The sequence below is a fragment of the Podarcis bocagei genome, assembly GCF_964188305.1.
Source record: "Podarcis bocagei genome assembly, chromosome: 8".
NCBI lineage: Eukaryota > Metazoa > Chordata > Lepidosauria > Squamata > Lacertidae > Podarcis > Podarcis bocagei.
In genome coordinates, this window is record NC_138133.1 from 53,655,667 (window position 1) to 53,680,076 (window position 24,410).

The 24,410-nt window shown below is 40.1% G+C and overlaps 1 protein-coding gene across 1 annotated transcript in view; it reads left to right on the forward strand.

Annotated features, from left to right (window-relative positions):
• Positions 1-24,410, forward strand: part of LOC308593623 (lipoxygenase homology domain-containing protein 1-like) — a 181,184-nt gene that overhangs the window by 58,066 nt on the left and 98,708 nt on the right. The window contains exons 15-24 of the mRNA XM_081206073.1: positions 881-1,093; positions 3,061-3,238; positions 5,857-5,988; positions 10,743-10,945; positions 18,017-18,103; positions 20,500-20,632; positions 21,236-21,387; positions 22,868-22,878; positions 22,964-23,022; positions 23,935-23,979. Of these exons, the coding sequence (XP_081062199.1) occupies positions 881-1,093; positions 3,061-3,238; positions 5,857-5,988; positions 10,743-10,945; positions 18,017-18,103; positions 20,500-20,632; positions 21,236-21,387; positions 22,868-22,878; positions 22,964-23,022; positions 23,935-23,979 (1,213 nt within the window). The remainder of the gene's footprint in view (positions 1-880; positions 1,094-3,060; positions 3,239-5,856; positions 5,989-10,742; positions 10,946-18,016; positions 18,104-20,499; positions 20,633-21,235; positions 21,388-22,867; positions 22,879-22,963; positions 23,023-23,934; positions 23,980-24,410) is intronic.

Below are 24,410 nucleotides of genomic sequence, written 5' to 3' on the forward strand. Positions count from 1 at the left end.
GAGCTGAAGACTGCAATCGTCAAAATCACTGTGTGAGGCTAGGGTTTCTTTTTAAATCCCTTTGTTGTTCCTTGTAGCCCTGAATAATTCTGCCATACACAACCAAAAGTCAGGTGAGGTTGTGTGCGAACACATATAAAAACAACCAAGTCTGATATGTAGGACTGCTTCACACTTTGTGTGTGATTCCCCCCCCCCCTTCCTACATGGAAATGATATCTTTTTTTTAAGCTGTCACTTGCAAAGTGGAGCACAAGTTTTATTTCCCTGTGAAAAGATAAACTTCCCACATAGGTTTTTATTTAACTGGAGCAAAATAAATATATGTGCCACATTTCACAAGTACCACATTTGTCTTAGAGTGAGAACTAGGAAATACTTAGGCTTGGTTTTAAGCAAGCCACTATCTCTCAGACCCCCTCTCCCAGCATCTACTAATCCGGCTGAAGTAAGTGGAAGTGCAATCCTACACATGACATCTCCTCAAAAGTAAGTCATAGAATCATAGAATCCTAGAGTTGGAATAGACCACAAGGGCCATCGAGTCCAACCCCCTGCCAAGCAGGAAACACCATCAGAGCACTCCTGATATATGGTTGTCAAGCCTCTGCTTAAAGACCTCCAAAGAAGGAGACTCCATCACACACAGTCCCAATGAGTTATTTGACACTTACTTCCAGGTAAGCTGGTATAGGATTGCAGCCTTATTGGCTTGTATCAAATGTGTGGGAGACCTGGCACCATAAAAAAGGAAACATTTTGTGTTTTGCTGTGGGTAACAAGGATTGGAGAGTCACTGCACTGGGATGAAGGGTGAAGAAGTAAAGAGCTGTTTGAAAGGCCATATTATTTACAGTTGGTTCTTTTTGCTGATTTCTAGGGAGTGTTCCACAACAGTGCCATAATTTTGCTCACTACTAGCTACTGCCAGTCTCTCTGCCTGAGGCCTGATGGGAGCTGCAGTGGAGCAGGAAATCAATCTGATGACTCTTACTGGAGAGTACATAAAATCAGCTCTGGGGTTTGCATGTTTGAAAGTGTAAAAAACCCAAGAATGTATCTGAGGATCAAGGATGGGCAGTGTAATGGAACGGTAAGGAGCTCTTTTTCATGCTTTCTCTGTGGATGTGGACATAACTTGCCACAAGAAGAAGCAATTTTAAGTGTGCTAACATAGAAGAATCTGGCTAAGACTTGACAGTACTATGATTTTTGTTTCCCAGAAATATGGTAAAGATTATATGAGACAGGTGTCATAATATGAAAGAACCACTGAGTAGGGTGGGATTCCTGGGAGGAACGAGGCAGGGGTGGAGCAAGGTGGGGACAGTGGGGGCCTATTGCCCGGGGTGTCATCTCAGAAGGGGGTGACATTCAGTCTGTTGCCCGCCCATGACTCCCGCCTACTCCGATCCGTCTGGAGAAGAGTGGGAGCTGTGGCAATCCCCCCTTCCACCTTCCTTTTTACAGCCCTGCACTCCTGGTCTGGTGGAGGAGGCATGTATATGGCATGCAGGGAGAGGACACGAAGGGGGGGGGGCTCACTGTCCCTCAGACCTTGTGGGGGGCTGGACTATATTTTGAAAAAAAATAATGAACGAATTTCTATGCCCCACAAATAACCCAGAGATGCATTTTAAATAAAAGGACACATTCTACTCATCTAAAAACACACTGATCCCTGGACCGTCTGCAGGCCGGATTGAGAAGGCGATTGGGCCGCATCTGGCCCACGGGCCTTAGGAGGCCCACGGGCCTGCCCCTGCCCTATATGAACCAACCCAGGCCTTCAAAGATCATTGGAGGTCCTTTTTCAGGTGCCTGCTTCTGAGGTGTGGCAACACGAAAGCAGGCCTTTTCTGTGGTGGCTCCCTGCTTGTGGTATGCTCTCTCCAGGGAGGCTTGCCTGGCACCTTCACTACATATATTTAGGTGCTGGGCAAAAACATTCCTCTTCTCCCAGGCCTTTGGCTAATTAAATAATCTATGGCCTTTTGAACTGTTATTATGTTATGTATTTTTGTGTTTTAATATTGTAAACTGCCCTGTTATCCCCAGATGAAGGGCAGGGTAGAAATGTAATAAATAATAATAAAAACAGGAAAGCTTAAAACTTTTTTTTTACAAAACAAGGCCTGTTTTTATTCTGTAAGGGGTTATACAACAACCTTTGTAACAACCACAGTTATGTAAAATGTTTCAGATAGTCATGCTAATAGTTCCTGTAGATAGAGTGTGCCTACCTTAAGAGTCTCTCTCCTCCCCATGGATCAAATTGATTAACTGCGGGTTTCTTGATAATAATAATGTTAAATCTGGTTTTAAGGTCAGTGCAAATTGCTGATTAAAACTGGATGGCTGCCTATAATATGCCTGAAGTATTGCATCTAATAAGTATCAGTAGATCTTTAGTAATGTGAATGTCAATGAATATACTGAAATGGCCATTATAATGTTGTGTCAAACAGTACTATTAATAAGATGGCTGAGCTCTCAGGCTCTTAATAATGGCTTCTTCAGAATAGAGATAGACTATTAGAGGGATAAATAGTAATATTACTTTAAGTATTATCCTGGGAAGCCAGTAGGAGACCTGTTATTTTGGAAGCTGTGTCAGATTCTACAGGAAATGTTATGTTTAGAAATCCACTCCATGTTTTAAAGTCGTTCAGTATACCAAATTTGGAGCAGTTCTTTCTTTGGCGTTACTTAGGGTTTTGCTCTTTGTAGGTTGAACAGGGTCAAGCCGCCATGAGAGATTTTGGTAGGCTGCATTCTTTGTTTGGTTTGCACAGATTTATTTAATTAATCAGATTTATTCTGTCTTTAACATCTTTTCTGCATCTTTTGACCACTGAACTGCATGTTGAACTGTATATGAATGCTTTAGCTGAGATTCCTTCATTGCAGGGGGTTGGACTAGATGACCCTAGGGGACCCTTCTAATTCTATGATTCTATGAACTCCCTTGCCTTAATGAGAAATTTACCAGAAAAATAATCTTTGTATTGATGTGTGGACATTCAGCTGATTTCTTGTTATTATGCTGCTTTCTTACAGGGCACAGGAGATGTGGACTGTCATTTTAAAGTGGAAAAGAATTTAGAAAGTGGGTCTGTAAGCCTAGAATCTGCACGAAACAGAGGGATATATGTAGGTCTCCTGCCTAATGGTCAGACCAAACCAGTTGTTCACACTGGAGAAAGCAACATTTGGTTTTACCCGCAAGTTGTCAAATGTATGTCACATTCTAAATGGTGGTCTTTTACATTAAAAATATTGTTTGGAGTCTTTTTAGAAAGCTAAAGACATTGATTGAAACTAAAGATGAAAACTGTATTTGAGGCACTAATGCAGGGCTTGTTTATGAAGCATTTGCTCTATCGTACTGCAATAATCAAACATTAATACTAGTTTAATTAATGCAACTCAGTGTTATTGTGTTGATCAGGCAGCCCAGGTGATTTGCAGGAGCAGCCCAGGTAAGAGACGGTGCCATTTCATGTATCCCATTGCAGTTTCTCAGTATGCAGTCTACAAAATATACCATCCTAGAACCAGGCTCAGTCAAGAATTGCATTTAGATGGACACTTTTAGTTGAACATAACTGTTCAGAGCCAAACTAGTTTGGTGATGCAGTCCTTCAGAATTCCACCAGAGGGCTGGAACCTCTCTCTGATTGGCTACCAAGCCAGCTAACCAAATAGGAGGTGCAGAGCAGCACTTTGGGAGGAACAGTTTCTGAGGGAGTTTTTAGACAGGGCTTTATTTGAGATGGGAGACAGGGATTAGGACAGGGTTTGTCTGAGGGAGTTTGGTTCAGAATTGAGTTTAACATCTCTGAGGAGAATATCTGTAGCTAGAGGAAGGAGCCTCATAGCTTAGATAGTAAGACTGTAGTGAGTGTCTTGGGGGAGTATACAGACAGGAGTTAACTGGAGGGCTGAGTCTGAGCCAGGGGAGATAGCAGGTGTGCAGATACAGTCTACCTGGGTCTCATCTCAGTCAGGAGGGGAGAGATCTTCTAGAAAGAGAAGACTCCCAGACCAGTTAAAAAGAGTGTGGTGATCCCCATGGTATATTATACTACAGTGGTACTTCTGGTTACGTACTTAATTAGTTCCAGAGGTCCGTTCTTAACCTGAAACTGTTCTTAACCTGAAGCACCACTTTAGCTAATTGGGCCTCCCGCTGCTGCTGCACTGCTGGAGCACGATTTCTGTTCTCATCCTGAAGCAAAGTTCTTAACCTGAGGTACTATTTCTGGGTTAGCGGAGTCTGTAACCTGAAGCGTATGTAACCTGAGGTACCACTGTATTTGAAAATACCTCAGGCGAGCTAAGTTTTCACTCACACAAGAACCCAAAAAGATGACTGGTGGCAATTTAGAAATTAAATTAATTGGCGCACCATACAATAAGTTCACTACACGTTTAACTGAGGGCAGTCAGTGGTGGTAGATCCATTACAGTTACTTTCCACTTAAGCATCATTAAGAGGCAATGCAGCACTGCAGCACTTTCTTAGGTGGACTAAGTAAGCAAGATTTAATGTGTGTGCACACACATCTGTCTATCTATATGCACATACTTTTATCTTACAGTATTACTACCTGGCCAGAGCCCTTAGGGAAAGGATATATTTTTTATCATTCTGAAGAAATAATAAATGAATGCATGATCTTGCATCCAGACTTTGCTCCTGCAAAGTAACTTTGCTGATTTTCTTCTCCCCAACAACACCTGCTGCACAGTACTAGAGGGTTGGGAAGAAGTCACTCTGGGACTGCAGGATGTGAGGGGAATAGGCAAACATCAGCTTCCCCCTTTTGCTGGATCAAAGGCTTTCCATGGATGGAAACAGCCTTTCTATCTGTGAAAGGCAAAGTCTGGATTCATCCTGTGAAATGGTCTCATTTAGGATCATATTTAGGCCAATCCATTAATCTCCTTGCATTTGTAACTATTCCTATCATGTTTTTTGACTTCCTGGGGGGTATTGAGTTGGGGAAAATTAATTCAGTTACTCAGTTTGTATTTCTTGTCACAACTTGGCAGGTAGATGAGTGCTGGAAAGCACCTATTAGAGACTGGTGTGAGGGGTTACAGTATATGAGAGCAGGTAGAGAAGCTGCCTTGTTGTTCAGAGATGGGAGAGGGTTTGTTAGCTGGGCTGCAGAACCTGTCAGTGGCTGTGGGGCTGGACTCCCCTCCTTGACTGAAAAAACTGAGCTGGACCATGGAGTCACTCAGTGGTACAGCCAGGCTTGGCCCCAGGGGAACTGGAGTGGTTAGACCTCTTCTCCATCATGACCAGATTTGATTATTGCAATATTTGTAAGTTTAAATTTTTCAATGGATTTTAAAAGTTGCAGCTTATTTCAAAGAAGATGTTGCCAATTTGAAATCTATAACTCTACATCTGATTCTTCTTTGCTGCTGCAGTATGTATAGGAGCAGAGCTTGGTGGACTGTGCACACATTTAATTTTGGCTGAAGAAGGCTTATGGCAGTGTTTTCTTCTTAAAGAGAAGGAAACAGAATTATGTGGTAGTGGAATATACCTCAGGGACAAGCCACTTGAAGCATACATAGCTGATAACACATGACTTGGATTTCCAAAGCAGTAATAGGAATTTATTACCATCTCATTTTGTGTAGGGAGATATTAAGGAGTGAGCTTCTAGGAGACCAAACTCAAATATGTATATCTTCCACAATGCATAAAGATAAAACATGCATTAATAATATGATATATTGAAAAACTGCAAGACCTATTGCCTTCTTGATTTTTTGGGACATTTCTAGAGAAATAAAATATGATGACCTTTAATCTTCCTTTGAATTAAATTTCAGTTGGAAGAGAGAAGCCTATGGGAACATCTGCAACGCCTGCTCAGCAGAAAGAAGTGATCAGAGAATCCAAACACCAACAAGCAGGAACTCAAAATTTAGTGTCCTACAGATGTCCAGATTCTCCTCCCTCAAGTAAGCGACCATGTAAAACAATAGCCTTATAGTGCAGCATTAATGTTGTCTTGATTCAGTTTGGCACCTAATTGATGAGACTTGATTTTTCTTACCACTTAAGCTCTACAATGAGTTGCAGATGGTGACCTTATGCTGTCATAGAGCTTATGTCATCTGATATCCCTCCAAGTTATGGCTAGAGATGGGCAATTTTTTTTGCTTTCTTTCACTTTCTCATTTTCCCAATCTTAAGTTCAATTATCCATGTTTCCACATCAGTTTACAATTTTTTAAAATAAAAGTTCTTATGAAAATTCATCACAACTTTTGTGCAGGTTTCTCCTACTACACACATTTTTCAATGCATGTTCCCCTAATATTCATCATTATGCAAAGCAATTTTTCCTAATACAACGTATTTTTCTTTTTTGTAAACAAATATATGCATTTATGTGCACATCCAACCCTAGTAGATGCATTTTTGTACACTCAGTGAAAAACTGCATTGCAAAATCTGGATAAGTGTGAATTTCCATAGACAATTGTGTTTCAGTTTATGTATTCTTTTGGAAAGTGCAAATTAAGTAAGAGTGTCTTCAAATGTTGACTGAACTGAATTTTTCCACCATTCCTAGTTATGAACTGTCTGTCATATGGTGCTAGGCATTTGAAGCTAAGCTACTAGGAGATTGAGCAGAGCTTTGTTTTAGATAATTAATTCAGTCCACAATTCTTTGTTGTGTATTAAACATTTTTTGTACTCTTCTTGCACACAGGAAATTGTTATAGCTGCTTTTTTATCTTGAATCAGGATTGGGAATGTCTCTTGCATACAAAGTACATTCTCTACCTCTGTTGTTGCTATTCTCCTAACATGTGTTCATCCAAACTGATTGGGGGAGGAGAGAAAAAAATGGGGGAAAAAATGTTCTTATGATTGAACCCTGGGTAAAGTACAAGGTCTTTTCAAAATCTAAAGTAGCACGATTGTTCTCTTTGTGTGGATTGTGCTGGCTTCTATGTTATGCCTTTAGCCTTTAAGTTAACACAATCCTGATTTGTTACTGTAGAATTCACTCTAAATGTCAATACCTTTACTCAAACGACCAATGTTTATAATGTTAGGAGTTACTTTTGAGCTACCCTTCTTCAAATGCAAGTGCTTAAGGCAAAAATTAAAAAAGAGATAAGTCCGATATAGAACCTGCATACAGCTGGACTGTGTGAACCTGATAAAGTTTAATGTTCTTTCAAACAAAGGAGCATAAATTATATTATAAAGCATCTAGCCCCAAGAAACAAGGCAATGAAAAAATCAGCAAGAACTAGCTCACAATTTCAGCTAGGAAATATAAAGCAACTAGATTGCAAGGTTTCTATGGGAATAAGTTTCTGTTTATTTATTTTGATCTAGATGCATTATAGCCAGAGACAAAAGGAAAAAAGATTTTATGAAGCAGCCTGAGTTACCCATCTATTTAGCCTTTAGAATATTTTTTTTTTGTCATGGTGGATTTGCATCTTGATCCCCTGAAGTGTGACTAATCCAGGGTAACAATCAAATCCAGTTTTCAGAGTAGAACATTTTTAGCCTGTAGGAAACAAATGTCATTGGTTTACATGTCTCCAAAGAACTATTTATAACACAGAACTTGCAGAGCGTTATTTGCGTATGGATTTTCTAAGGAAAGTTCATCATCATGGCAGGACCCAGGCATTATCTACAGTTTGGTCACAAAACATTACCCATTGCCTCAATACTTCAAATAGCATAATCTTATTTTCCTTCCTCTTTCTCCAGCCTCTTCAGGTTTCTGGTCTAAATACACACATTCTCAATTGTAATCAGATTCAAGCTAGTATGGCTGACTCATCACTAATGGTGTAGGCCAGCTTTCATCAACCTTGTGCCCTCCAGGTTTTTTGACTGCAACTCCCATCAGCCCCAATCAGCTGGTGGGAATGTGGTCCAAAACATCTGAGAAACAGCAAGTTGGCAAAAGCCTTAGAGAATCATAGAACTGTAAAGTTGGAAGGGACTCCAAGGGTCATCTTGCCCTACTCCCTGCAATGCAGGGATCTCAACTAGGGCTTACATGACAAATGGCCATTAAACCAGCTACAAATCCACCTCTCATTGGAAATGGGAGGACCACCTGGAGGGGAATTCAGTTGAGTGGTGGCCCACTCCATTTCCCAGTGGCAGGGATGGCAGGAGGAGGCAGCAGAACACAGCTCTTTTCCATTCATATAAGGCTGAGAAAATCAGAGCCAGCAGCCATCTCTAGGCATCCTTCCCATTTCTTGATGATAGTTTCTCTACAATTGTCATAGGGAAGTCTGGGGTGATCTTAAATGGGAGTTCAGAGGATGTCAGGACAATGCCCAGTTAACTGGGTCCTATATTTTAATTGAGCTCCATAATTTTAAATGATTGCATTTGATTAATCAGTTAATGTTGCAGCCCTTTGCTTAATAGTTTTCTCTTCTGCTGCTTCTGCTTTTGTTTTGTAAAAAACAGATTGGAAGTTCTAATAATAGTGATGAGGTTATTTATGTGTTTCAAACTGAACAATGTATTAATTTTTGTTCCGGGACTCAAAATGTATACTTGAAAGATTGCTTCTTCTTTTTTTTTTAGCAGTCAGTTTTGAGCACAGAACTAGGGCTTCCACACCGTAAATGTTAAATGGTACTTATACTTTCCCACCTTTTTGTGGAAGTAGGAAAGTGTTTGTTCTAACAGTGGATATGCTATCACACATGAGGTGGAATCACACTTTGAGAGCTTCTGCTATCCATTCCCCGCAACCACTTTGCAATAGCACATTTCACAAGATTGCTGTCAGCTTCATTTGCTACTCCTGACACCAACGGATTCTGAATCATAAACTTCACACACACCCTCATTCTTCGAGAAATAAATGATTCAAATAATCCATAATTAGCTTGCACAGGTTTTAAAACAAAGAGCTGCTGTTTCAGTTTTACTGTCTTTCTCCCATGTTCAGTTTTCTGTAACCCATGTTTCAGATTTCAGGTTTCTCAATGCTCATCAGTCAGGTGGTTGCACACTTGACTCGAGCTCAACTGCTTCTTATCTTATGCCCTTGGGTACTTTTAGGTGTCCGTTCACTATGTTTACAGCAGGCTCCTTTTATGCTATGTTCTTATTCTATGAGATCATAAGACTAATCTGTTGAATCAGGCCAAGGGCCCATCCATTCCAGCATCCGGTTCTCACAGTGGAGAACCAGATGCCTGTGGGAAGCTTGCAAGCTGGACATGGGCACAGGGGCAGGCACTCTCTCCACCTGCGCTCCTCAGCAATTGATATCCAGAGGCCTACTGCCTGTGACAGTGGAGGTAGAATATAGGAATCCTGACTGGTAGTTGTTGATAACCTTGTCCTCCATGGAGTTGTCTCATCCTCTTCTAAATCCACCCATGTTAGAGTCTGTTACTGTCTTCTGTGGGAGCAAGTTCCACAGTTTAACTATGAGCTGGGTGAAGATTTTATCTGTACTGAATCCAGAGATTATTATTATTTATTGAATTTATATACCAGCCTATACTCGGAGGTCTCAGGGTGGATCACAGAATAAAATCAAAATATAAAACTACAAAGTAAATAAAATGAAAACAACAACCCAATAACCCCCCCCCAACCTCAACCCCATTTTAAAAGGGCATAGAATGTCAATTAAATCAACCAAAGTCCTGATTAAGAAGGAACGTTTTTGCCAGTGTTTGGTTGCATTCATTCAGATCTTTCCTCCACTTGCATTCAAGCCATCTCCCAGCTTGTTTCCTCGCCCTAAGCTCTGGAGTATACCAGGGGGCGAAATGGACCCCACAAAGTGGGAGAGGACACTCAGGGGCCATTGTATCAATAGCCTGAGCCATTTGGGTGCTCCAGAGTTCGGTCAGGGCTTTGACAGGGGCGCCAGTCATATCAGCCGGAAAACCCCCAGAGCTGTTTGGAGTCCCACTGGATCCATCAGCTTCTGGGTGGACCTTCCTAATAGCCCCACCACCACCTCTAAGAAGGGGAAAGGTGCTGACAGCCTAGATCTCAACAGGAAGTGATCTGACCATGACAAGGGACTGATGTCAATGTCCCCCACCTTCAAATCACCCTATTCCTGAACATTTGAGAAAACAAGGTCCAGAATGTGGCCAGACATGTGCATGGGGCTGGTGACATCCCCATGGTTGTCATGGTGGTCATGAAGTCCTGAGCTGCCTCAGAGCCAGCTGCCTCAGCATGGATGTTGAAGTCTCCCAGAATCAGCAGTCTAGGAGTCCACGGCACAGTCTCCGAGACCAGCTCTGTCATCTCAGACAGACACTTTAGCATGATAGTTTCCCATGGCAACTATCACTATGTTGGGCACCACTGTTATTTTTGGGAGATTGAGTTATTTGCTCCATGCTGCAGACCCTTGAAAAAAGGGGCGGGGATGTTGAAAAAAATAAATCAGTGTCTAATTGGCAACCTGCTGCACATAAACATTTAATCACATGTGGCAGCTGCAACATGGAGTCCTTTACTACAGACTCAAAAAGGTGCCTACGCTGTCCTGCACTTGCAAGGACTGCACTTGCTGTCCTTTCCCAAGCTTTCCATGATAGTTACATCAGTTATCCAGAGCACTGTGATTTGCACATATTGTGGTTGTTTTCAGTTCTCTGTCATTGTGTTTTGGGAAAAGGCCTTCAGACTCATATTTATCCTATTATAACTACTATTGACATTCTGTACTTCACAGAGGATATGAGAAATATCCAAGATGGCGAGTCGCCTTTTCCTTCAGCTGATAAATGGAAAGTGTCAGTGCTGACAGGAAATGCAGGAACCCGAGCAAATGTCACTCTCTGGATATATGGAGACAAAGGGGTTGCTGGACCAATAGCTCTTGGCAAGGACAACAGAGAACAGCTGTTTCTACCCAGGATGGAAGATTCATTCCAGGTAGCTAATATTATTTTGTGACATATTTCCTACCCACACAATATCATTCTTTCCAGTGTTAGGGAGAAGAACTTCCTCCTATATTTACTGCCTCAAATAAATTTATCTAATGTCTTTGGATTCATCATTAAATCAGCTGAATGTATATAGGAAATGGCAGCTGGAATTCTCTTTCCTGCCATATCTCTGAGAGCAGGGGAAACTGCAGAAGCAAATTGTTTTCATTAAGACAATTAGTTATAGGCAATTGGTTGAAAACTTGTCTTTAAAACAATATGCCTCTGTCGAAATCATAGGTAATGAAAGGAAAGTAAACATCTTGTCTAAGGAAAGGCATATATCGCTTCTGCAACATTTTTTGGTACTGAAATGTCATCTTGTGAACAGTGATGTAAAAGAGGTAATTCATAGCTGGGTCTGTGAAGAGTGATAAAAGGGTTGTTTTCCAGAAAGAAATAAGAAGAGAACGAAAAGGGCTTCATTATAAGAAGTTACAAGGTACTTGTAGGCAGATTATGCTAGCTTGAAATTTTAGGACCCACTTTACTAAAATATTTCAGTAACTGGAACTGGACCGTACTGCTTTCATGTTAGAACTGTCTTGGAAATATTGGAACTGTCCTTGGAAGGGCAGGATAAACAGAACCCTTTCTAATCACAGCAGGAGTGACTATCCCTTTCTGAAGGTTAGAAAGAATTTTTCATGTAGCTCATAGGGTGTACTGAACTACTCAAAATCACTTTCTGTGCCTTTGCCAAGGAATAGCCACCCCCTCTGATTATAGCATCTTTACTATGCTGTACTGATGGAGAAAGGATGTTGATGTTTCATTTAGGCTTTCTATTGGTGGATTTCAACACTGTCAAATCTGGAAGACCCGGTCCTTTCTAGCTGGCTTTTACCACCTGAATGCTAGGGCCACATTGCATGTTATGCCTGCCACAGAATTATAACCCCTGGTGGACACTCTCCTCTCTCCCCCACCCCCCTTAATGTTTAGGGATATTTTACCCATTGTGACTTGCCATGCCACTGCTAGGGACACAGAAACTAACAAGATGATGTTGCAACTTCACAGGGTGTAGTGTTCCTCACACTACACACGACAGTTGATAATTCTGTTTTCAATGGCATGCCTGTGGGACAAGTAATGTAGGGGAGAGTGTAGGGATTTGGCCTTTGCTGAGCTGGCCTCACCTATCTCTGGCTGTGGTAGTTTGGCTCTCTTCTCCTCTCCTCACTCCCAGGGACCTTCATAAACAGCCTGCTTGAACATCCAGAGAGGTAAAGATTGTGGTGATTTGAACTATGTTTCTGTGGCTTGGCTGCCAGGCATAAAGGTCAGACTTGCTGCCAAAATTGTTTAAACTGTTCTGGAATGTGAATTGACTGCTGCTGTTGTGCTGTTGTGCCACCTTCAAATGTTGATCTGAAAAATCTGGTAGTGATCCTGAAATCCAGCAAGCTGTTGACAGTTCCACTTACTACATCTGCCCACATGAAGAAACATTACGTAGCTTCTTGACATCTGCGTTACAAGCCAAATCAATTGTAGTCTCATGAGCCACAGAGCAAATTATGTTTTCTCACTCAAAACAGGAATTATTATTTTTTGAAGCCTTTAAAATTCAAACCCAGGAAACAGTGTGATCAGAAGCAAAACACAATTGCAGAAAACATAAATGTTTTTTTTAAAAAGAAAGAAAGAAAGAATAATAGGAAACAGAGAATAGGAAATTAATTTATGCATAGTAAGAGCATGCCAGAATTCATACTGACAACCAGATTTGTCATGGATATCTGCTACTCAAAATTAGAAAAATAGATCTACAAAATGAATTTTCTTCAGCAGGATTTACATGCAGCTAGTAAAGATACAGTCATCCCTATAAGTTGGCATGAAGAAGGGAAGGCTAAAAGCCTTCACCACATTTGTTGCAAATGAACCCAATGCTTTTAAACAATACCAAGTCAACAGCCCAGCTATTCTATTCCACAGACTGAAAAGAATCACAAAATTTCACCTAAACACCTAAACTTGTATTGGAGGGACTTTTAAAATCTGATTGTGTAGAATGGATGGGATGTTTATAGTTGTTCTTGTTACATACTTTTTATATGCTTTGTGTAGCATAAATAGCCTCAGTGAAAGTTCTGGAGATTTTTGCTTTTGAAACCTATGTTTAAAGATCTCTGGGATTTCCTCTCCCTCACCTAGTGAATTATTCATAACCAATATAGGTAATAGCATGTCTGCAGCACTACCTTTCCTCAGAATACATGGATTCCCTGAGATACGAGTATATTGACCTGCCGCAAATCAGATGCTACCTAGTATTGTTGTGTTCTGAGGATATTGATCTTACTGTCTGTGTGTGTGTGTGTGTGTGTGTGTGTGTGTGTGTACCCTGGGCATTCAAGCTCTTCGTGCTGACCTGATTTTGCTTTATGCCTGATATAACCAATGCCTCTATAAAGGATTGCCATTAAAGAGACAAAGATGATCTGATAGGGAATGTGACCAGGATTTGACTGGCTCTTCAATTACACCATTATCTAGTACCTGTGATTCCTATGAATATTGCAAGCCACAAAAACCACATTTATTTTTAATTATAGAATTTGCTGTTCACCACTTTCTTTATTCTGATTTGCTATCATGCATGTCAAGGTAGAGGGATTAGAAATTTGAAGTAGGATTTGAAAGTTATTGGCATTAACACAATAATAGATAAGAATGGGGGTAGGGGAGTTATCTGCAGCAGCTGCTCCCCCAACCAGCTCTTTAGTTGACATCCCAGATCTTCTCACTTGCTAAATAGCTGTCAGGCTGCAAACACATTTTTTGTCTCAGTAACTAGGAAGCAGGCACAGGGTATGAGTTCCTTAACGTTGTAAGCAATTAGACGTGGTTGTATTTCATCATGGGAAGGATGGAGTTAGCTGTGACCTAGATAGGAACTGCAATTGAGTGGGAGAAATTAGGAAGGCTTAAGACCCAAGGGAAGCAGTCATACAAGGCAGACCTGGAAAGGAAGGGTCTGAGAAACAATAGACAATGTAACAGAGAGAGTGAGAGATGAATCTCTGGGAAAGAAGAATAACCATGGATGAACTGAGTCTCTGGCTTTTCATAGGGAGCCAAGAAGTGTGCATCCAGCATAATGGCAGAATTTACCCTGCAAGTAAACAGCGCAGACAATCTAGCAAGAACTGCTGTTCTGCAATATCTATTTATTTCAATAGGTCTTGAACAAAAGGAACCCAATTAAAGTTCCAGGAGGTTTGTAGCAGCAGGACTTGCTTGGACACAAAACTCTGAAGGTGGTATCCATACTCAGAGTGGACCCATTGAAATCGGTGTGCTTAGATTAGTTCATGGCCAATGTGAATATGAGCTTTGAAATTGCATGAGCAATCCTTATGATGCCATGCTCCTTCTACCCCTCTCCTTCAGATACTCCCTTTTGATCAATTATTTCCACATATGCAGAAATGGAAACAGGTGTGCATGATCTTGGTTTGATTACATAATTTAAACTTATTTAAATTTAATCTTATTTGGGGTCTTATTCGGCACTTTGGAGTTTGGGGCCTTGCACACTAATATAGTCATGGGTGGGGAGAAGATGTGCACCTCAGCATGAGACTCTTATTCTCAGATTGTGGGCTTGAGCCCCACATTGGGCAAAATATTCCTGCATTGCAGGGGGTTGGGTATGATAACATTTATGGTCCCTTCAAACATCTACAATTCCCCCTCTCCTGACCATGTGCTTAATCAGAGTTCTAAACTCTAATTAAATATGTAATCAGGAAGGAGAAGTGAGATTACATCTTCTCCCCCCAACACAAGACCTTGTTTAGTTGGTTGGGAGGAGGAAAGAAGAAGATGCACACAGGCTCCTTGTTAAATTCCTTACCAGCAGACATCACCCCCTTTGACAGGTGGATCTGATCCTATCTGCAGTGAACCAGGGTTGCCACAACCTAATCCAATTGATTCCTGGATCAATCTGAATCAACTTGGTTTGGTTTAGAATCAGATTCAGCCACATCTGGTGCACAAACCTAGTTTAAACCATAGTTTGCTGGTTCAAATGTGATACTAAACTGCGGTTTTCGCAAAAGCAGAAGTAACTGGGTAAAACTAGAATTTGCGAGGGGAGGGAGAAGGCTGCATGTGCAAGGCCCATTCATGTGATACCAAACCATAGGTTGGCAGCACATGTGAGCCAGCACACTGTCTTGGTAGGTTAGCATTCTATACAATGGAGAAAAGTACTGTAATAAATGAGCAGACAGGATAAGTGGACAGTGCAACTGAGGGGTTTTTAAAATGGGAACTAAGAGGAAAGCTACTCTAATAAGTTCTTTGAGGTAGAAAGTGATGGTTGAGCAGGAAAAGAAAGAAAACATATCAGAGGAACCTGCCACCAGTTTTTATTCAGAAGAGCAATCATTTGATAAATAATTTGACAGAAGATCTGTTTTTTTAAGTGTTGAAAACCTCTTCTTGTAGTGCAGTGCATACATGAAGTGGTTTATTTTCAGGTTTAATAATGGTAGTAGTTTAGCTTCAAAAACACCTGAGATAAATGGAATAGAGCTGGACTAAAAAAAGTGTCCTTTGTCCTTGGAGAACTGCAGAAAGCTTTTCCATTCACATGCAGTATGTCCATAACTAAAATGTTATGGTTTCGTCACCAATATTTTCCTCCTGTATGTATCTTTGCTTAATCTATCTGCTTCAACAAAGTGTTGGACTTTATCTCCCAACAAACTTACAGGTTTCCTAAAAATCATGCTACCAGCTTGCTTTAGGGTTAGTTGATATATTTTTTAGAAATTCTTCTGCCATCTTTCTTCATATATTTCTGACTTGTATATATATTTGTTTTTTTATCAGGATTTTTTTGAAAACAGCCTGTCTTTTTGCTTTTTAAATGCTTTTGTTTGCTTTGCCAAAAGTGCCATAAGATCTGGTATGTCTGAGAGAGAAATATTCCTAGTGACTATATAAAGCATTCTTTACAACTTCAAACTTGTACCATTTTTACCTCCTCTCCAAATGCAACCAGAGTATAAATAGGAGTAACCAAAAAGCAGTCACCCTCTGCTTGAGTTTCTGTAATAAGTGGAAAAGTCTTGAGACAGGACCTTTCTTCTGGGCAGGGAGTCACAAAAGGGAGAGGGTCAACTGCATATTGGAATATGATGAAGGAACTGGTGGCCCCCTGGAAATGTCTTCAGTCTTCATAACTGTCCTAGGTCCTTTTTCTTTATCTTGATTGTTAATTTTCTTTGGTGCTGCATTTAAATAAGAGACTTCCCCCCCAACAATGTACTGCTTGTCAACAACAAATGGGAATTTTAATGACTAATCCTAGGTGTAACAAAACTTATCATCTTCATCTAATCTTTGTCAATTATCTGTGTTTAATTACCAGCAATTAATATTGTTCAGATTCGTCACAACCAGTTAATCTGAGTGTATCAGTAGACAATTGTATCAGTCAGTTAAGAAACAATTCTATCATTATTATTTGAGGCTTTTTGTGAATAATCAATGTGCTTTGGGTCCTTAATAATTCAGACATTGGTTTTCTTCATTTGATTGATTTTATTTGGCTACAGCATTTGTATGCTCCCCCATAAGATGAATTGCAATTTATACTTAAGAAAACAAATGCAAAAGAAAACATAAAAGCAACACCAGTGCAGCAGAAACAACACACATACACCTCAATTAAAACATAGATAAAAAAGAAGAAGATTGATTAGAACTCACCCCAGAACTGGCCCTACTGAACATCTTCCAAGATCACAACGACTACTCATGTTATCCAGAGCTCATAACCCACCTACTCTCAGCAGCCAGAAGCCTCAGAGCCAGACACTGGCGAAATCTGTCAGGAGTAAACATGGACCAGTGGTATCAAATTGTACGGGAAATGGCCTTACTAGAAAAGCTAACCAATAAATTTTGTCTCAGTTTGTTTCAGTTCCATAATAAATTAATATATTGTCATAAACAGTCAGTTACCCCTAATTATTAGTAAATTTGTTGTTTTAAATTCATTAGTAATCTGCTACCTTGGTTCAATAAGGATCCATACTATCCCTTATTTAAAAATGAATGGATCTCACCAAGTTATATCACTGTGGTCGAAATCAGCACCTCTCTGCTTCTTCTGCCTTTTGATATTCAGAATTCAAACACCCAATCTTTCCTCTGATCTCTCTGTCTTATTCAGCTCACAAGGCCAAGACAGGTAATATATCAAAGAGACACAAACAGTCTCCAACCTGACTCCTTCAAACAGCTTCTTCCGTGCAAAGCCAAAAGTGCAAGTGGCAGCATCACACTTTGGCACATGCCCAGCAGCTCATGCCAGGTGTCATGCCCTGGCAGAATGCCACAAGGAGCTGGAAATCAGGCTAGTGAAGAACTTGGGCTGCAAGTACACACCTCTCTCACCCGAGGAGTTAGGATGCCTTACACTGAGTACTTGTTGAAACGAGAAAACCAGCAGGTATCCTCAACCCCCAAAATCCACACTTCTCACCCCACAGAAAATTAGGCTAAAATAATTGTTGCATTTCGTTTTGACGAGAGTTGTTTGCTGCTTTGGGGAGGAGGGCTTGAAAGAGGCCTTAGGTTTCTCTCTCTCTTTTGCAACACACCTCTTAATGTCGAATTTGCACCAAAGTTTGATGTTTATCAGTCAGTCTCTCTTCTTAGGGGCTGTTCTCACCTTCTTAGGGGTGAAGGACCCCATATTGAGACACTGAGACATTGAACACTGGCATCCCATACTTTAACAGAAACTGTGATAGACTAACCATTCTGATTAACCATCCTAATCAGGTATTCAGAACCATATATAGGATGTGATGGAAAAATAAGGAAAAACAGGTTGTTGTGTGCATGTATGTATGTATGTATGTTCATATCAAATGGTATTTTGTATGTGTAATGGTGACTCCATGCTGCCAGCCATGTACACAATGGCTTTTTTTCTGTCATGCCATAGGTGATATATTGTATCTGTCTTGTCACAATTCAGGTTGAAATAAAACATATTGGAAACATCTACAAAATCAGAATAGGGCATGATGGAACAAGTAAACAGCCAGAATGGATGTTGGAAAAGGTAAGATTTCAGGTCTATTTTCTGGGTGCTTCTATAGTTGGTTAATGATTCATTTTATTGACCCCCCCCCCCAATGTTAGACTAGCCATTCTAAAAACAGCAGTGCTTATATAACATTTCTATCGAAGAATAAAAGCACAGCTTTTCACTATGCAGTATTAGGTACAATGCAAAGGGAGCTTTGATATACTCTGAGTCTCAGGTTCAACCCACTAACTAAAAGCCCAAACAATTTTTCTTCTTACATGCAATTACACAACAAAAAAGTGCTTTAAAAAAAGAAAACGCTTTCCAGTTGTGACTGTGCTCTTAAGGCTCAGGACTCATTCCATTAATAAAATACAGTATACTATATGAACATTTGTCAGTTATTTTTAAAAGCACAAGTTACTTATTGAATTCACTGTTAATTGTTGAGGGAAGCAGGTGATTTATTGGTACTAGTTTTGTTTTTATAAATAAGCACAACCTCAGAGCTCTACATAATGTCTTCTTATTTGAGGCACCCAAGAAACTGATATGTTTTCATTCATAACATGCACTTCTACTGCCTAAGTGTATGTGATCTATAAATGCTGATTCATGTGATGGATTTAAAACTTTCAAAGGATTAATGGTCCCACTGCACCAAGCACTGCTGTAATATAATCAGTATTTATTTCAGTGGTGCTTATTCCATGCTTATATACTGTAGTTGCCGAAGATGTGAGTTGAGAAGTTCTTGGTTCAAATCTCATCTTAGCCATAAAATCACTAAATCCTACTCTTCTGTACTCAGAAGTCCCACTGAGTTCAATAGCTCTTGCTCCCTGGTAAGTGTGCACAGGATTGCTGCCTAAGTAGCATTAAGCAAAGTGACTATCTCTGACAGCCTCCTTTATGCAATATGGAAATTAATAATATTGGCTTCCCTTGCAAAATTGTTGCAAAGATTACAACATGATAATGTATTTGATTGTGAAGTGCTTTGAGCACTCAAAGTGAGCCCTCTAAATACTCAAGAACGACAGCCGTAATCATTGTTTGTGTTTTCTCTTCATCAGTTCTTAACTACGCCCCTTCTCTGATCAGTTCACTTCCATGCAAAATCTTTGCACAGTTGCTCTGTATGGCGTCTGGTTATGGTGTCCATGACTTGAGTAAAGGCCTTTACCTATGAATTGCTCTTATCTATCACTTTCTGGATCAGGAAGCATGGATGCAAACTGGGTGTGCATCTAAATGCATGCTGTAATGGAGAATGTGCTTCTCTGCATCACATGAGTTTCTGAACGTGCACCCTGTTGAAATGGATGTGATGCTGATAGATGAGTTCTGCATTTCAATATGCATCGGACTTGCAGGCCTTCTGGTTCTAATCCAGTACATGATTTGTGTGCAAAAGTCTGTTTCAGTGCACAAACCTCCCTCTTTAGTTTAGGGCAATTGTGCTGGGAGCGACATCCTCTTTTGACTCACAAGCATGGCATAGCGCTGAAGGTCATAAAATTGCCCCAGTGCCACAACCCTGTCTATATGGTTTTAAAAAATAAAACAAAACACTTATTTTCTCATGTTTTGCTCACAGCACCTGGTATTATATTGGAATATTTTTTCATGCTACAATGTAGTACACTTTCGGAACTCAATACATATCTGTGTCTTGCCTGGGTAGCTGGCTCCTGTAGCGGCATGCCCATGTTTTATTCTGACATTTTAGTTTATAAGCTGAAATCTTAAAACTTGAATCATGTAGTAACAATAGCTTCCAACATCAGCTCAAGGACCTTAACTTCAGAACTTTAGAAACAGTAAGCCCAGTTGTACTGGAAACAGTTCAGTTCAGCTCCAATTATTTCAGGGATTCTCCCCCCCCCACACACACACCTTGTCTTGTTTGCTTCACTTTTCTTTAACATCTGAGTCCAAGGCTCATAACAGTAGCTTTTGCTTTTCAAAGGGTGACTTTCAATCAAGGCAACAAATAACATATTGGAAAACTGTGTTTTTTGGCATTGCAGCTAACGTTTGCCCTTGCGGAGAAGCTGTGCCAGTAAACATGCAAAATTCTAGCCATTAAATGAAGCCATCAAAATTGCACCTGAAAATTTTATGTCAAAATGAAAATATTCAATTTTTAAATACAACTTTTTAAAAAAAGAATTAAATTGACACTCCCTTCTGTGGTTAACTATATAAACGTGGATGTTCTTGTGTTGTTTTTCTTTTCCATTATTAATCCTCAGGTTATTTCCAGAAAAATCCTGTGGTATGTTAATAGTTATAATGGGTAGTAACTGACAATTTCTGAAGTGGAATTTATTTATTTATATTAGTTACATCCTAGTGCAGCAGAGAAATGCAGTGATAAAACTACAAGGATAAAGGTTTTTGCTGTCTTTTTCCTCCTTTCATAGGTAATCCTACAACATCTAAAGAGTGGGAAAATTCTGAATTTTCCAGCAAACAAATGGTTGTCAAGGAGCAGAGGGAATGGAGATACTCTGTGTGAACTTCCAGTAGTGGAAAAAGGAAGAAGCCTTTATTCATGTAATAGCATATTCTTTCTTCAAAGAACCATAATAATTAATATTACAACTATTACCAAATGAGATGGCCTTCACAAAGATCATTGGGCACAATCCAGTCAATGCCAATCACTCATTCGAATCAGCGGGGCTTCACAATAGTATCCATGTATATTTATGTATTTATTTATTTGTTTGTTTGATTTCATTTATGAATCGCTTTATAAAGCACTAACAGAAACAAACTAAAAGCAATTACACCCACACACCCATGTATTTACAGAAGGTTCTGCCAACCTTTTCGAAACTGTTGTGGGCACAACAATGTGTATGCACCACAGTTATGCATGCACCATGTATGTGCATATATGTACCACATGTGCATGTGTGGACATGCACAAAAGAAGATTTCTTTCAAGCCTGGCCCCAGTGGTGTGAGGAGCAGGAGGAATAGAACTTGGTAGGTCCCAGGGAGGGCCTCTTATGTGCTCCATGAGTGCTAGGTTGACGATGCATGCTGTGTATTTAAGCATGAGCCTGAAGGTTAAGTGTAACATGACATTACACTCAGTTTGTATGGTTTCAAATTATTTGCATCTTTTAAAATCTTGGTTGTCTTCTCTAGCCGTGAGTTACCAGGTTTATGTGTACACGGGGCACTTGGAAGATGCTGAAACAGATTCTTCTGTTTATTTATGCATATATGGAGAAAGAGGAGATTCTGGTTTGAGACTTCTTCACAAATCTGACAAGGTGGTGAAATTTCAGAGAGGAATGGTAAGCCTGCTGAAGAGAATCAGTATACTCCCATTTCAGATCAACTGAAAGTGGTTTCAATACACAGCATACTTAGCACTAGTTCTGAAGGAAATTGAGTCAAATTTTGCACCACTTTCTTTACTAACACTTAGTAAACTATAGTACCTTTGCATACGTTTTCTGAGAGAGACTATCAGGAACCAGACAAAGCTCAGGAAAAGCAGGATCCTATAAATAACTGATAAAAGAAACTGAAGAAAAATAGACAAGAGAAAAATAAGGCAGCAGGAAAGACTTTTGGGATGGTTGTGAAAGGTGAAGAAAAGGTAGACTCTTAACCTGTCAACTGCCAAGATATTTCTTGCTGCCAAAATGCATGACTTTGAATAACCTTTAAGAATTTCAGCTAACTGTTCTTTTGTCTGGTTTTATATTTAGAAGCCTAACGGTTTTTTATCTTTTAGTTTTGCATGAGCAATATGTGCATATATAGTAATCAGTCCTTCACAATATCTACCACTGAAGTAATCAGCCGGTTCATATATTTGATTAGCTAGGGCCCTTTCCTGCTTGAAGTTCAAAATCTCTATCAGGGTGCTGAGTTCTTTCATTTGCCTTCCTAATGGTTCTCTTCAAGTCAAATGTACTTGTTAGTGTTTAGATGATGTGTGATGCATTTTGCTTCCTTAAAACAGAGCTCCCAAATGGTGCTGCTCACTCCCCTGCTAGGGCCAAAACTTTAAAAAGCCTTTCAGACCCAATTTTCTTGTCTTCATTTACTCACCTTCCGCCATACATGGTGCCACCTGCCCCTGGCTCATGGCTGGACCAGCTCTGGAGTCCAGACCCCAACAACAAGACTCTTTTCACTTCATGTGCCCTTCCTAGCAATGGATCCCTTGGCTGCTGTACTGTTTTTCTCCCTTCTGTGAAGGGAGCAGACAGATGTGGTTCATCAGTCTGAAACATCTCTGATACAAAGCATCCTTGGAAAGGGAAAAATGCCTGGATAGTTCCAGATATGTATGCACCATCTGGAGTTTCATTGGAAATTGAGTTTCTGATACTGCAGTTACCTTCTTTGTGCTTCTTGTGACCTACATGGCTCTGCTGCTGCTTAGGATGGGCTTATAATTCAAGTTTAACAAAGCCATTGTATGATAGGGCAAATTAGCAGTACTTAGTGAGATAAAAGGTAGAGCATTCTATAATTCAAAGGGCTGTACCAGAATGAGATTTGTTTGCTGAAACCATATATTTATTTACCATATTAAAAGGTGACATAATGATAGTCATTTCAAAAAACTTAATATTTCTGAAATGGTCTGTTGTGTTTTGCATTGCTCCTGCAAGGGTGTGTTGCCCAAGCTTCCCATAAATTAAGGGCTGCTGTATGATAATTGCATGTGTGTCACATGCAAATATTTCATTATCAATGTTAAAAGCTTTGTAGGACTTATGGAACAATTCCTATCCTGTGCAACATGTTCACTTGAAGAAATTATCCCAGTTAGACTAATGCTACGTATGGAAATAACAAAACTTACTTCATTTTCTTTATTTCATTTTGTTTTTTCTCTTTTCCGACTCTCAGGTGGCTGCCATTTACCTCCCAAGGCACAGTTCATTCAGAAATAGAACTCTCTGCTCAAGGTAAATGATACAATTAAAATATGGAGGTGGAGATCCTAAACACGAGGGGAGTAAGCGTCACTGAACACAGTGGGACTTACGTCTGAGTAACATTGCATAGGACTGCTCTGTAAATCAATTTGCTGTTTGCACAAAGGAAAATGAAAGCCAAGTGGCCCACTTGATTTTAGAGGCTAGCAGGGTGGGGGTTATAAAACAATTGGGACAAAGGGAGAATTTCCAGGCTGGAGTGGGAGGGTTAAGCACTCCCTTCATGCTTGCAATTTTTCTTTGCCTTTGCCCTCTGCTCCTGTATTAGTATAAAGATGGAAACTACATAACACCAGGACAGAAACCCTTGTTTCCCTTAAAACTTATAGTATGTATCTTATCTGCAACTGCACAATAAGTTAGTTGTGTTGCTGCCGGTAAATGCAATGCAATGCCCCTTTCACCTCTGGCCTTCCAGCTAGTAATGATTCATGAGCATATGTACCAACAGCTGACATGACTTTCCTGCCTTCTCTTCATCCATGCAAATCACTGCATATGACCTTGCATTTCTATTCTATGGTAATAGCAGCAAGGGGGCATCGCTGCAGGAGTACCAGTGACCAGCCAATGATCAGTTTCTACTACAGGTATAATGGTCCAGGTATTTCTGCACCTATACCTCCAGATCTTCTATACTGCAGTGAGTTATGGGCAGAGCATAAAGCAGTAATTACCACTTATTTAGTCTACCATGTCAAAGGACCATTTTTGGTTACTGTTTTCAAATGCTTCTACAGTCTCCATATTGGTTTGTGAAAGAATACATTTTTCTCTGTAAAAGCAGAAGTGTTAATATATGAACACCTCCTCCCTCCTTCCACTTTTCATTGTAACCTGACAACTGTATTATTAACTGCACTGATGTTTTATTTTTGGCAGAAATGCAAATAAATCATCAGCTGAAAATGCAAGAGGAAGAAAATGGTAAATTCATCTTCTGCTTTCTATCATTTAATCAAGACTAAGGCTGAGCTGAAACGAGTAGGGGTGGGCTTTCTGTGATTATTTCCAAAGTCTCACCTTTGCGGGCAGGGGGATTGCAAACTGGGGTGAAAGTGTTCATAGTTCCATTACCTCCACAGCCCCCATTCCTGCCCTCATTTTGAATTAGCCTATTGATGTCATCATAAATTCAAACCTCATCACAAAGTTGATTCAGAAAGTGTACAAGGCTTTCTACTTTCACTCTGACCTTGTGACATTGTGTTCATGATATGATCCTGGATTGGCTGGGATCTCATTAACATGCACTTGAAGAAAAAAAAAATAATGGTGCCAGGCAGCAGATTTTACAGAAAAGCAGCCCCACCCAGGAGGTGATCAAGTAGTGACTAAATTTAATCACATTTAAGCGC